Below are 16,165 nucleotides of genomic sequence, written 5' to 3'. Positions count from 1 at the left end.
AAAAATTCACGAATAATTCGTCACAAATTTTATCCACTTATATTTACTAGTGTGAATTTTTTAATCATTATATACAATATTATTAAAGTTTCATTTTCAATTTTTTTAAGGAATTTAAATTTGAATATTTTGTTCATAGCTTTAACAAATGAGATAAATATCCTTTACTAGTTTCTTTGAATAAGGAAAGTTTCCAACAAGTATTCGTGGACAATGTTTTTATACACATTATTTATTCTATTATTTAATAAAAAATAAATAATTGATTCAATATAATAAGTATAGATTTATTTAGTTTTAATATATTAAAAATTAAAAATTACAATCTTAATATAAAAATTTTAATTTTATTAATTTTGTTTGAATTAAAGTAATTAAACACATATTTTACCTTTACTAAATATGACGCGTATTTATTAAAGAAAAAAAATTAAAGTTAATATAATTAATATTAAAGAAATTTTTTTACCTTCGAATTTTGCTTAAAACATAAAAAATACATACTTAGTTATATTAATCATTAACTATTAGGTTTAATGTCTCAATAGGTCCCTATTTTTGTCCCAAATTTGAAATAGGTCCCTGTTATATTTGAAGTCTTAATTAGATCCTTATTTTTGTTAATTTGATGCAAATAAATCATTTCCGTCAATTTCAGAAAACGACGTTAAGGAGTGCGTGACGTGGCGTGTGTGAATGCAATTTTTTAATACTCAGATATTTTGAAAGAAGTAAATATAGTATAATCCATGCTGAAATTAATTAAACAGAGGGCAAATTTGGAAAAACTTAATGTTTTGTTTGCTGAAACATCTCTGGAAGGGAGAAATCAAAATCAAGTTGGGGATTTTTCTATTCTAGGGCTCGTGTCGTCTCAGAGTTGGGAAATAGTGGATGTTGTTCGAGTGGATGCCCGAGGGAGAATCAAATGCAGAATTCACGTTCAACATGTTCTTCGACTTCTAATGGCTGGCGGAATGGAGAGGCGAAGGTCGTTTTTCGTGGTGCGTCACCCCTTTGTCTGTGTGGAGAGAAAACAATGGTGAGAACAGTTGGAACGACTAAGAACAGAGGGAAACAATTTTGGGGGTGCCCTAAGTATAAGGTAACTGAAACGTGGATGAGTTGTTTATTTTACTTCAAAGTCGTATTCATTGGGTTTTAATTTTTTTTTACAGAACGGGCATGAAAACGGTGGTTGCAATTTCTTCAAATGGTGTTGTGATGATGGTAATGAAAGATGTTATACGAATCTGAAGTGGGAAGGAAAGCATGAGTGTTTGTCAAAGACAGAAGAAATGGGTGGGGTAGCGAATATGGTGATTGATTTGAAAAATTCTGTGAAGGTTATGGAAAAATGGATGAAGTTGTTGATAGGGGCTGTTTGTTGTTGCTGTGTGGTTAATATTATTGTAATTTCAATATGGATGACAAATCCAAAATGTATTCTGCATTTTCTTTGTCATAGGATGCAGTAGGTGATGAAAACGGGATGAACAATGTATTGAACTAGCAAAAATGAATGAAATCATGTTGTATTTTCGTTTTTCTTGTTATTGCAATACCAACCTAGAACCAGTGAGAAAGGGGGAAGAAGATAAATGGCAGAGAAAAGAGATTGGACCGAGACATATAAGTGGACAAAATTAACTTGGAACGTTCGGTATATGCCTCGGTTCATAGCAGAAGTGAAACCGAACGGTCTTATTGCCTCTGTCCCAGACGACCGAGGCATATTAGTGGACAAAATTAACTTGGAATGTTCGGTTACTGCTTCGGTTCATAGCAGAAGCAAAACCGAACGTTCTTATTGCCTCTGTCCCAGACGACCGAGGCCTATTAGAGGACAAAATTAACTTCGAACGTTCGGTATATGCCTCGGTTCATAGCAGAAGCGAAACCGAACGGTATTATTGCCTCTGTCCCAGACGACCGAGGCATATTAGTGGACAAAATTAACTTCGAACGTTCGGTTAATGCCTCGGTTCATAGCAGAAGCAAAACCGAACGGTATTATTGCCTCTGTCCCAGACGACCGAGGCATATTAGTGGACAAAATTAACTTCGAACGTTCGGTATATGCCTCGGTTCATAGCAGAAGCGAAACCGAACGTTCTTATTGCCTCTGTCCCAGACGACCGAGGCATATTAGTGGACAAAATTAACTTGGAACGTTCGGTATATGCCTCGGTTCATAGCCGAAGCGAAACTGAACGGTATTATTGCCTCTGTCCCAGACGATCGAGGCATATTAGTGGACAAAATTAACTTCGAACGTTCGGTTATTGCCTCGGTTCATAGCAGAAGCGAAACCGAACGTTCTTATTGCCTCTGTCCCAAACGACCGAGGCATATTAGTGGACAAAATTAACTTGGAACGTTCGGTATATGCCTCGGTTCATAGCAGAAGCGAAACCGAACGGTATTATTGCCTCTGTCCCAGACGACCGAGGCATATTAGTGGACAAAATTAACTTTGAACGTTCGGTTACTGCCTAAGGTCGTTCGGTCTGTTCAGTGTGTACGTTAGTGGCAAAGAGGTCGTGCGGTCGTTCGGTCTGTTCAGTTTGCGAGTTAAAATACGCTTTTTTTACTAGTGCATAAAACTTAAGTGTATCAGTTACATCCAAAAGAGTACATTAAAACACTACATCCAAAAGCTTCATAAGTGTAGTATTACATTAAAAGAGTACATTAAAACACTACATCCAAAAGCTTCTACGGTGCAGCTACTTGGTCATTACAGACGTCAGATAATTGGGATGATGGCATTACAGGTTGTGATGAAGGAGTAGCTTTGGGGCAACGACTTCTGTTATGCCCAAGCTCCCTACATAGGTCGCATCTCTTACGCAAACCAGCCTTCGTCATTCAAGATTCATCTTTTTTGATCTCCCACTGTTCCATTCTTCTTTTCCTTTTAGGTCTTCCAGGCATAACTTTTTTGTAAGGAGGCATAACATCCGAATATGGTTGTATCTCCCACATGTTGTTGCCATTGATGGGAAATACGATTGATGCATATGTTTCTTCATAGGTGGACTTCATAAAGCAAGTTGGAATGAATTGTTGTCCATCAATATTCAGAAACTTCATTGCGGCTAAGGAGTGACAACATGGGATTCCCGTGATGCTCCATCTCCTGCAGGAGCATGACAAGTCGTCTATGTTCACAACATATTTGTCTCCAATGTGGGAGACGTGTCTAACTTCAAACAATTTATTTCCTGACCAGCTGTGAACAAATTTTAACAATAATGAACAATGTTTACATACAACTTAAAAAAGTACAATACAATTCAGAAATAGAGAAGATAGTTTACCTAGGACCCATGTGCATAATCATATATCCTCTTATATTGTTCTTTAAAGGACCCATCAATGTGCTCAAAAGCAATAGCTTTGGCTCTATAAGCCATACCCCTAGATATACCTATGTTCCACTTCCTTTGAACTTTTTCCCGAATATCTCCACCCTTCATTTTTGGATTTTCCCTTATTGTTTTCTCCAACTTTGAGCTCAACCACTTCACATCAAGCAACTTGAGATTGAACTCCCTGCTACATGTGTGAATGTCATTTATAGTTCTCAGTTGCCATGATTTCTCAGCCTCCATATAAGCACAATATATGGTCCAGGGACATTCTCCTTTTGCACCAAAGCACTTCATCCTCAACCTATTTTTGTCATTTTTGACAAACTTTATATTCCTACCATTTTCCAACGCATACCCTTTTAAAGCATCTACAATATCTTGCTTTTTTGTAAAAAAAGTCCCTACTTCCCATGTAAAGTCCACCATACTTTTTGGCATACAAAAAGTACTAAACCTCCCATAACCTTCAATGTCATTAACCTCATCATCACTATCTGTTGCAGTAAGTAATTCCTCAGATTTCCACTCTTCATCCGACAAACCTCTCTCATCATGGTCATCACTTTCAACACTCACATCATCATTGTCTTCAAGACTTTCTACTTCTACTTCCACTTCCACATTACCATCTATATCACCATCTACATCACATTGAACACTGACATCCACAAGTCCCTCTAAGCACTCATTATTTTCACGTTCATCACGTTCATCACGTTCATTAGTAGATATACTCCAACTAGAAACCTGACCTTGGTCCTCCACAACTCCTTCAACACAATTAACATCTTCTTCAACCTCATGGAAATGTTCTACGTCACCATGACCTTCAACTTGTACTTCAACAGCATCACCATGTTCTTCACCCTGTTCCACCTCTTCAAAGTCACTCTCAACTTCACCATCAACTTCACCATCACCATGTTCTTCACCCTGTTCCACCTCTTGTAAGTCACCCTCAACTTCACCCTCAACTTCACCCTCAACTTCACCGTCTTCTTGTACTTCACCATCATCATGAACTTGTCCTTCATCATTAGTAACATATTCAACTATATTTATCACTTCAGGCTCCGAAACAACATGTATAACGTATAAATGAACCTCGCCATTAAGCCTACCTAAGTTAGCCATATGCATGGCACTAGTGTCATCCCTCAATTCTTCCAACCTATTTTCCAAAACTGAACCCCCTCCTACACAGTACCATAATTCTTTAAAGTTATCATATCCAAAACTTTTCACTACACTAACAACCACAAAATAACTCCACACATCAGGGTCAAAGGACAAAGTTGTTGTCTCTCCTTCATACTTCAAGGTACCATCGGTAATGAACTTCCCCCCATGGTGGAAAACACAGTAAAAAACGTCGCCCATTATACGCACAACACAGTATCAATATATCTACACGCACAACACAGTATGACGAAAAAAAATAATATATTAAAACGCACTCACAAAGACTCATATAACTTTAAACATACATGGGGGACCCCCAAAACGCAATGAAGAACGCAGACCAAACCATAGGGGACCACAATCGAATATTATACTTTCCCAACTATAAAAAGCAAGACAATAAACCACAAAAACTTACCTTGCTTCAGATTAACCTCCACTCCAGTCAACACCTGCTTCAGCGTCGCGCTTCCAAGGACACAAGGACCCACACTTCACCTCATGCTTCAACCTTTTCCACACGCACATGCACCGGTAATTCACCCACCAACACTCGCGCATCCACTCGAACAATAACGTCTTTCTGATTCCTATCCCACTCGCGCATCCACTCGAACATCATCCACTCTTTCCCAACTCTGACACAACACGAGCCCTAGAATAGAAAAATCTCCAAGTTCATTTTGATTTTTCCAAATTTGCCCTCTGTTTAATTAATTTCAGCATGGATTATACTATATTTACTTCATTCAAAATATCTGAGTATTAAAAAATTGCATTCACACACGCCACGTCACGCACTCCTTAACGCCGTTTTCTGAAATTGACGGAAAAGATTTATTTGCATCTAATTAACAAAAATAAGGATCTAATTAAAACTTCAAATATAACAAGGACCTATTTCAAATTTGGAACAAAAATAGGGACCTTGAGACATTAAACCTTAACCATTATAAACAAAATTAAGAGATTTAAAATTATTGTATTAATGTAGATTTGTTCTTATTATCTTAAAAGTAAAATATATACTAAATAATCGAATATTTATTCAATAAAAGATTTTAACAGTTGTGACTTTTGAAATATTTTTCTAACTCCAACACTAAAATAATTTTCTCACTGAAAATATTTTGAAGAATTATTTTTACAATTTCACTTTTTGGATTTTTTTTTCCTCGGCGAAAATAATTATAGAATATTTTAATCTCTTATTTCTTCCATTTATTATTTCCAATATATTTAGATTTTAATTTTGAAAAAAAATGAATAATCCATGTACTCATTGACAAAAATGTGAAAAGGTGACCTAGAAAATACGGTGAACACAGAAGACAAGACACTTTCCTTGTTTATTATCGTTCATTCTTACCGTTCTCTCCCACTCTTTCTCTCTCATATTCGAAGACATAATAGGGTAATATGGATGAGACTCCAATGGACCCTATAAAAACTGGAGAGAGAGAAGAGCAGCATCGAAATTTCTATGCAGAAGAATAAATGTTTATTTATTTTCTTATCCTTGTGCTATCTCATTAGCGACTAGTGTTTTTGTGTCGTGAAAATGTCGTATTGTATCTGTTCTGTGGAGATAACGCTGTAGCAGGTCTTATTCGTTGTGTTTGGAGGTACCTAAGCTCCAAGATTCGACTCCTTTTCATGTCATATATCTCCTTTCACAACACTCACCACCGATTCCCCAATACAAACTCATTTTTTCTTTTTCCTTTCTGCAATGCCAGAAAATTAAAAGCCTGTGTTGTTTTGTTGTAGTGAGTAAATTGTGTGGGTAAGCTTCTATTGTTCTTTTCGGTCAAATGGGGTTTTGTTTCTCCCATGAAAGTTTAATTTTGCTGTAATAAACTGTGCTTGTCTCTTGCATTTGAAGTAACCCTTTTCATTTCCTCTGTTTCTGGTAGATTAGGTTCTTATTTGTTTATTAGTTTTGTGAGTTCGCGTATTGTTGGTGACTGGGGAGTAGTTTCTTATTGTTTTGACTTTAGGGTAGTGAATGTTTCGGGTTGGGTTTGGTTTAGGAGGAAGAATATTTGTGTGGTGAGTTAAGGTTTAGAAAGAAGTGGATTTTTGGGTTTTTTTTGTTTGTTATTGGTAGAAGAGTTGAAGGTTATATCTCTAATTCATGGAAGGTTCTTCCCTATGCTGTCTGGTGCTAATTATTGAAAGAAAAGTGGTGACTTGTGCTGTGGAGTTTGGGTAGTGGCAGGAAGGATAGAATGGATTTATGGGTTGTTGCAGCTGCTGCTGGAGCTGGCTATTTGGCTAAATATTGGAACAGGGTTGCAAAACATGGTGATAGATCCGTGTCTTCCGAGGATTCATATTTTGAGAACCCTGTCACCTCAAGCGGCCCCTCTCCCTTTGCTAAACAAGCCCGAAGAGATGATTTGGCCGAGGATGTCTGTTCTGATGGAAGGATTTCAGATCTGTACACTCAGGATGGTATTGTGACAAGAGAAGTGGCTTCTGACAGAGGGTTTAACAGTGAAAAAATGCATCAGTTTTGGAATTATAGCAAGCATGATGTTCTGTCTTTAGCAAACTTAGCAATGCCCTTATCACCATATGATGATAACTTCAAGGCTGTTGATGATTCAAATGGCCAAAGCTCTGGCATTGGCGGTGATCATGGATTCCTTATTCCAGATTCTTCTGCTGAAGTGGTTCCTGTCAACAACTCTTCTGGACACAAAACCCTTCTCAGGATGAAGCTTTTGTCTGGGCGTGAGACTAGACCTTTAAGTTCCCTAGAAAGTTGCTTTATGGCTCAGCTATACAAGGAGCATGCTGAAACCGAAGAATATGTTTTTGGTTCTCTTGCATCGCAGTCCACAGCCACGAGATCATTTCTTGTTAGCAATGGAAGCCAAATAATCAACAGAGAAAAGAATAGTACTTCCTTTGAAAGCAAGGAATATAAGCTACAAAAAGCAGGTGGTAGAATAAAGGATGAAAACGTCTTTGGGGTTCCTCCTTCCTTACCAAAAGTCAGATCTGTAAATGAGGCTAAGGAGAAATTTTATGCAGTCATTGGGAGAAGTCGAAGATTGAGCTCTTCTGACAGTGTGTGCAGTGAAAGTCTTGTCCATACTCAGCAATATGGTATGATATTTCTTGTTTTAAACAATACCTCCTTACCCTGTGCTGTGTTACAAATGCTTGATTTATCTTTTTGTTGTTCATGGTTATGCTTAGAACTTTTTTCTTTTGTTGTAGGAATCACACTTGTTAGTTACTCTTCTTGAGGATGATAATATGTATATTTTTTTAAATTCTTGGTGTTATGCTTAGTAACAGTCTCCTACTGTGTTATGAGGATAAAAGTTGTAAAGGAATCTCATTGATATTGAAACACAATAGAAAATATCATTGTTATTTTGCAAATGGATATTTTTTGAGGGCTAAAGGTTGGGTGAAATTGCTTCATATCCTAAAGCAACTTTCCCAGCATTAATTATCAAAGGGTTTTATTATCTGATCTTAATTGTTTTGATCAAGCCTAGCCTTGTAAATTATAACCAAAAATATCATCTGCATAAGGTGCTGCAAATATAGATCTTTGAAATTAATTAGGTTGCTATTTATTCATGAGTGGACAACGTGTATTAGGTACTTGATTTGGATAATGTAAAATGTAAAATGTTATACTTTGATTACTAAATTCGTTAACATGTCTACATGCATCAGATAAAACACTTCTCTTCAGTCTTGGGATTTCTTTTGGGATGATGACTTCCATTATGGCAAATAAAAGAGAAATAGGCAAGTTAAGAGAGTTGTTGAAGCAGACTGAAAACCTGGTTCAAGATCTACAAGAGGAACTTGAAATGAAAGATTCAATGACTGTGAAGGAGTTACAGAATGAAAATTATGGTTCGCAGGATACTTGTGATCATTCCTCTTATGATAAGGAGCTAAATGAATTTTCCCCTGAAAAGCATGTAGATAACTCACCTAGAAATGACTCCAAAGAATCATGTCATCAAAAGGTAGAACAAAGTTCAGAAACCATGAGCAAAATTGAAGCTGAGCTTGAAGCTGAACTTGAGAGATTGGGGTTGGACATGAATGCATCAAGCCTAGAAAGAAAATTATCTGAGCTTGTTGAGGTAAGAATGCATTTTTATCTTCACATTTCCTAGTAATTACATGATCCTCTAGCACAAAACCTCGTCTTGAAATGCATTTAGTAGTTCTTCCATTTATTCACCTCCTAATTGAGCCTGTGGTATTATTGTTGGTCTTAAGCCCATGTAAAGGAGAAGGGTTGTATTATGCCTTTGGCAGCTAGTGTAGAACGTGTTGAAATACCAAATATCTATCATTCATGCTAGATTTTGTGTGCCGACTGCCATGTATTCACCTCCTAGTTTAGTGGCTCTCATCCTTGGCTATGGTGAAAGTAACAAAAAAATGGAATGGAAATGAACCCTTCTTATTTTTCACCTTCATGGAGAGTACAAAGTATAACCTTGGTCTGTAGCATACTTCCTCTTGTTTTGATCATTATTAGGGTTCTAATTCACATGACTAATTTATCATAATCTATGATACACCCAAAACTTTAGTTTGGGTCATGTTATTAGGGTTCTAATTCACATGACTAATTTATCACAATCTATGATACACACCCAAAACTTTAGTTTGGGTCATGTGTCTGACATGTATCCGTATCTGATACTCTAGGATACTTTACTGATACTTATCAATGTCTAATCTATAAAGCAATAGTATTTTTATGATGGCAGTAATTTATAATTTTTTATTTTGACAACTTTTAATAAATATGATTTTAATTTAGATTCATACCATAACAATCTTATATTTATAGTGTTTTTAAGAATTTTTATATATGTAAGGTATCGTATCTTATTATTTTCAAAATAAATGTATTGGTGTATAAGGTATGTATCTTATCCGTGTATCATAGATCATAATAGTAGAAATCAGAATACTGCAAAATAAATAGCTCAGCTCCCCGACACATCCAACCTTTCATCAGCATGCTAATCAACTGAACAAGAAATCTTCGCACTGCTATATATATTGGTTTTAGCCCCCTGTGCCAATTTTATGCGCCTTATTTTTCTTGGAAGTTCCAATGCTTTGTTTTGCAAAATACACAATTTGCTTTCTGAAGTGAAAGCTTACATACTATACTTTCTTCCATTGCTTGTGGTTCTTATGGGTTAATGGTAAACAATTTCTTGCAGATTGATTCAGAGTTTGTAGCAGATTTTTCCCAGGGTGAGCTACGAGCTGACATGGTCAGTGGTAAAGATTCTGTCCCTCCAAAATCGACCGAGGATGCCGGAGATCCAACACCTCTCCCTGCTAACTATGCAGTCTTGCCTCATGAACTGAGTTTGCGTTTGCATGAAGTTCTACAATCTCAGCTTGAGCAACGAGTGCAGGAGCTTGAGATTGCCCTTGAAAATAGTGAGAGGAAAGTGCAGCATTTGGAATCAAAGCAAGAGGGTTATTTTCAAAAGGCATCTTCCTTTAGTAGAGAAAATGATGACTGTGACCTTATATCCCAGCCCTTAATCCTTAACTTATCAGGTGAAGCTCTAGATGCATACACTGAGGCTTATGAAGAACTGATAAAGATAAATGACTCCGAACAAAATTCACCACATGATTGTGCTGACCACAAGGAAGGTTTGCATTTACATGACTTGCATGTATTAGGGGTTCAACATGGTGGAGAAAATGGTTCTAGAATTTATGAATTAGCTGGTACTGAAGTTGAAAGTAACGGTTTTGATGATGACGAGGTGGAACAGCAATTGATAAGGCAAATTGTTGAAAGGACCAAGAAAGGTTCTCCTGTTTTTAAAAATGCACAAAAGATATTGTGTTGTGTGGATGAAGATGAACAATGATATCAAACAGTTTTAGACATCTAGGAATAGAAAAGAGTTAATATTTACTAATACCCAAAAAGCTTCCCTTATTTTCACCTTTTTTTCTCCATCATATTCCCTTATATTTGTGCAGCACCTTTACTTTTAAATTCTTTTAAATGAAAAAGCAAAAGGTCTAAGGCTTTTTAGATAAGATTCATTGGCCTATTTAATTCATTGAAATATCAGAATTAACATACTGCAGCTAATTGGATTAGATTGTGTGCATGTTATACTGATAAATCATATTTGCAGTATTAGTATATTTTGTGTATGAAACATTGTCTGGGGTGTCAGGTGAATTTATCTGGGAGATGGGCTATTGTGTTGGCATTTACTACAGTACACAAACAATGAAATGAAATGGATGCAACAAATAAAATCATGACTTATGTAGAATAAAGTGTACGACTTTGAGAAATAAAAAAGAGATAAAGAGCATGGTGAAAACTAATGAGATGTAATTAAAGAGGTGATAACAGGAAACAATTGTGTAAATTATTGCATGAATTATTGTCCTAATAACATTTCCTTACATATTTGATTGTTAGTATTAGAATAGTTTTAATGATAGAATAACATTAAAGAACAAGAGCAAGATATCATGAATAACATAAATAAACAAGATCAAGAATACATTAATATTAGAAGAATCACAAAAATCATCATAACATAAGATGTTCTTGCTCAACATAGAATGTTTTTATTTTCGGTGAAATATATTTTTAGGTCCTAAAGTTGGATGTGAAATTAGAATTCTTTTTTTTCCATTTTGATACATCTTGATACCTAAATTTTAAAAATGAATATCTCTTGCGAAGCCACCGGCATTCCCAAAACTTGGTCCATTTCCAGCGTTACCACTAGCAGCGCCATAATTATTGCCAGAGCTTCTTCTCCCAAAACTACTACCTGATCTTCCACCATGTCCATTACTGCCATAACTGATAGGATATAATGTTACTAAAGAGTTCTATCAATAACCCACAGTTTTTGCTGGTGTTGCTGTCCCTGGGACTGCGGACTGATCCACCACCGTATCCACTGCTGCCCTAACCTCCAGCAGCATTGCTACTATCACCACCATCTCTACCACTGCCAGAACCTCCACTAGCATTGCCACCATAGGCACCTGCATTACCATAGTTCTTGCAAGAGCTGCTGCCCCCAAAACTGCCACCTAATTCTCCACCGTACCCATCACTTCCATAACTTCCCGCAGCATTGCTACCATAGGGACCAGTGTCACCACCTGATCCTCGACTGCTGTAACCTCCAGCAGCATTGCCACCATAGGCACCAGTATCAGCATAGTTATTGCCAACCTTGCTGCCCCCAAAATTGCCACCTGTTCTGTAGCCACCTCCACCATATTCACCACTTCCATAACCTTCAGTAGCATTGCCACCAACAGCATTAGCATACACACCACCACCACCATAGTTATTGCCAGAGCTGCTTCTCCCCAAATTACCACCCGATCCTTCACCATAACCGCTCCCGTAACCTCCAGCAGCATTGTCATAGTTCTTGCCAGAGTTGCTGTCCCAACGACTGCTGACTGATCCAGCACCATATCCACTACTGCCATAACCACCCCCAGCATTGCTACTGCCACCATATCCACCACTGCCATAACCTTCATTAGCATTGCCACCATCGGCACTAATATAGCCTTTTTAGTCGCATAAGACTCTAGTCAAAACCAATTTTCCCCTAAAATGCAATCTGGATCAACCTTGGGAAGTAATCTGTGGAAATGACAATATGAAGATGTAAATGCTTGTAAACTACTTTGTTAGGGAAATTAAACTATCTAAACATAAACTCCGAAAACTACTAAAACATAAACTACTATGACCATGACTCGAAACTTAAAATATACAAAATGTAGCTTAAAATGCTTATACAATGAATGGAATGATGGAATTGATGCTTAAAATGTACTAGTGGACACTAATCTACAAAAGCTAACACTTACTATCAGCTATCAAACACTGGAAACAGAGATACGCAAACTGTTTGATGAAATGCTCATTAAACCCTAGCTTTCACAAGTGTTCTATGAAATGCATGAATGAAAATAAGATGCTCTATTTACAATGCAAGTGTATGGAACATAACCTAAACACTTATAACAACTAAAACATAGATTTAGAATTGAATAGAAACCAAAGAAATCGAAAACCACAATTAAACCAGAAAAATAAAGCAATTATGCAGTAAAAGTGAACATATACATATGAGAGTGCAGGGCATGATTCGAATTCTGATATGAAATGGATGAATTAGTGATGTAAAACAGTGTGTAGTTACATCAACTGAATATAGAAACTGAAACGAAGTTAAATGATCAGGTAAAAATGAAATTGAAAATCTGAAACCTAGCTTTTAACCAAAAAAAAGGGAAATAACATAACTACCAAAGTGTGATTTTGTCTTTTCTGTGTTTAATTCGAGAATGAAGAGGGTAAACAAGCTTATAAACCTAATCAAAGCAATTAAAATTCACAGAAATCAGAAATCGAATCTAAATTGCCAAATCACAGTGTAAATGAAATTTCTCAGTTCAAGAGCACTTAAGCTTGTTCGTCTCTTGATTTTGCTTCTAATGGCCAAGTTTAACTCAGAAACTTTGGTGTATATCGGTCTTTGAACACACTAAGTCATTGACATTGAATCCATAACCAAAAGTTACTAAGATATGGAAGCAAAACCAATCAATTCACAAGTTTAAGAAGAACTTGAACCAAAAGTAAAGAACACAACATCAACTCAACCTGAGCATGGGGAAAAAACGAAAATCAGTGAGATAAATCGAAATTAAACGGTGGAAATTGAAAGAAACAAGAATTGAAACTGAATACTGAATGTAGATTACAAATTCTTGAAGTTCTTGAGCCTATTTCACTTAGGTCCTTGAGCTCCAAGCCAAAAGTGAGAGAATGGGAAAAAGTGTCGTTTCCTCTCTATTCTAAGCTTTATATACATTGCTTTCTCTCCCTAAGCTCCACTAACTAGCTGTAGTTAACTAGTCTAACTTCTAAAAACCGAAAAACTCAAAATTCGAACTAAAACTAGACTAGACTATCTCTTAGACTAAGCTTAGTTAACTCTATTTTTGCCTTCAACACGTCACATGATATGTCTCTTAAAGTCTCCAACAGCCTGGACATGGATTTGACCTTCAATTGTGAAAATCAAATCTAAAGTCAAAATTCAACATATGAATAGGCTCCAATTCAATTTCAGATTCTGCAGTTGCTGTAGTTTGTGGTTGATCGTCCTTTAATCAGCACTAAACCACTGGATTAAATAACCTGTACCGAAGTCACAAAACTCAAATTAGCATATTAGTTCTCTAGGAAAATACCAAACTAGACTAAGCTAGCTAGACTAATTAACTAAACAAGTGTAAAATGAAATGTTTGATTGAGTCAGCTTCTAGCTTTCTTTCCAAGGTTCTCCAACTCCCAGCAAGTGTATGTTGATGCCCATTTGAGTCCCCCATAGCTGGTACAAGCTTAAGGATTGAATAGCAAAATGTCAACTTGTGGTCAATGTAACAGCTTTTTGGCCAATTTAGTGCAGAGTTGCTTGTTGCTGCTGGTTTTGCTCTCCTTGGCTCTTGATCAAGCTTCCAGCACGTGCAAACAAGTGATGTTTAGGGTCTCCAACATCCAGAACTTGATTTGGAGCTTTTACTTGAAAAGTCAATCCTTGGGTCAACTATGCCTCCTTAAATCCTTTTCAACACTGGGTCAGATCTGCACCGTTGCATGTTTTTCTTCTTAATCAGCCTCCAATCACCTTTAATTCAATGAATAAGAACTGCTTCCCCCAAAACTGCCACCTTCACCATATCCACCACTACGATAACCTTCAGTCGCATTACCAAACCCATCACAACTTGCAGCAATACCAAGTGGAGAGATGCCATAACTACCTCTATATCCAGTTCCAGCACCATAAAGACTGCCATAAGATCCATGAAAGCCACCACCACCAAATCCACCACGGGGTCTTTCATCAGCAAAACTTACCTTAACTAGGCGACCTTGCAGATCCTGACAAAAGCCTTACACTCAAAATAAGCAAAAAAAAGAATGGTAAGGTAGTATGAAACAAAGACCCCAAAGTGGGCTTTATAATTCTAAATTGTCTTTTTAGCACAAATAAGCGTTCCTCATCGTTAATATGTTTGCTAGTGATAATGATGAATGCATGAAAGATGCACTTGCTACTGCTTATATCTAAGAATTCTTAATTGGTTGGTTTAAATAGTTCTGGACTGTCAAACAAATGATTATCCCGAACGTTCACCGGAGTATTGACGGCGATTATCAAATATCACATAACAAAATGGAATATGATGAGATAGAATACAATAGAAACAAAGACAAAAGAAAAAAGTTATCTACTCTTGGAGAGTAGTTGAAACTCATGCCTAATCAATGTAATGTTTGTTGCTTGATCTTGTGTTGCTTAGTTCCATTGCACATTTAAATCTGAATTTTGTTTTTGCCTATATTTTTTAGCTTGTTCCTTCACTTTTGATGTATCTGCTGATTTGATTTTAGGTTCATTGTAGTTTAGAATGTGGTTTCTTTGTTTCCATCTCTTTTACGTGATATACCATTCCTAGCATTGACATTTAAAATTTCCAGAACATTAGAAATACGATTCTTAGATTCATTTGCATTTATATCCGGGTTTAATGTTGGTTTTTGTTGCATAGTTAGATCATGGCATTTGTAGATTTAGGTTGTAGTTGTTGTTATTGATTCGTGTGAATAGTATAATGTCATTAGTCTAGGTTTTTCAATTGCATTATTTCATCATTCTAGTCTAGGTTTCATATTGAAATTCCATTTTTTTAGCTTAAAACATATTAATTTTTTTACATTCTTTACCTTCTTTTATAGTTTACATGCATTCATTTAGAATTAGTTGAAGTGATAATCATATATTTGCATTAACGTTTAATTTTTTTTCCTCTTTAATTTTGTTTTTCATATTTTTTTTTGTTTAGTTAGTAAAAATTAGAATTTACTTAACATTCGAAACTTAATAAGAATTGAGTCCTTAGATTGATCTAAGTTGTTTCTTATACTACATTAGTGGAGAAAATCTAATTTTGTTGGTATTTAGTGCGACATAAACATAATTCATTTCAACAAAGATTGAAGAAGAGAAGTAGTGGATAGACATTATGAAGGAAGAACGTAAAAATAGACTCTCTTTTTTCAATAACTTTAAGATGATTTCCTTTAGTCATGCTTCTTGTTATCCTTTTATTCTCTTCATCCTTTGTCCTATCTATGAACACATCATCAAGAAATTAATCATTGTAGAACTATTTTTTATCGTAGCTTTAACTCTTTTAAATACCTTTTCCTTCCTCAGAAAAAATTGATAGTAATGGATGTATCTAGTTCATTCCTTGTAGTAATAAATGTTTCTTTCTTCTTTGTGTAACATCCCAATTATTTGATGTCCTTATCTCCTTCTTGGGCAATGAGCATTTCCATGATTCATCTTAAATTGCAATCCGTATGAAGTAGATAATTCTTTCAGAAATAACAAGAAAAACAATTTTAGCAAAGAGATCTTTCTAGTGTTACTAGTTGTTTCAGATATAAGGTTGACGTCCTATACTCAAAACACTCAAGGTTGTATTGATGG

The 16,165-nt window shown here is 36.0% G+C and overlaps 1 protein-coding gene across 1 annotated transcript; it reads left to right on the top strand.

Moving 5' to 3' along the window:
* Positions 1-5,925: 5,925 nt before the first annotated feature.
* LOC124831971 (uncharacterized) lies at positions 5,926-10,536 on the top strand. Its single transcript, XM_088102197.1, has 3 exons — positions 5,926-7,676; positions 8,262-8,683; positions 9,788-10,536. The coding sequence occupies exons 1-3, from the start codon at positions 6,791-6,793 to the stop codon at positions 10,457-10,459; spliced, it is 1,980 nt and encodes a 659-aa protein (XP_087958323.1). The 5' UTR covers positions 5,926-6,790; the 3' UTR covers positions 10,460-10,536.
* Positions 10,537-16,165: the final 5,629 nt, after the last annotated feature.

The sequence above is a fragment of the Vigna umbellata genome, chromosome 11, assembly GCF_029865625.1.
Source record: "Vigna umbellata cultivar VRB3 chromosome 11, Vumbellata_1.0, whole genome shotgun sequence".
In the NCBI taxonomy this organism is placed as follows: domain Eukaryota; kingdom Viridiplantae; phylum Streptophyta; class Magnoliopsida; order Fabales; family Fabaceae; genus Vigna; species Vigna umbellata.
This window is presented reverse-complemented; position numbering and strand designations above follow the sequence as displayed.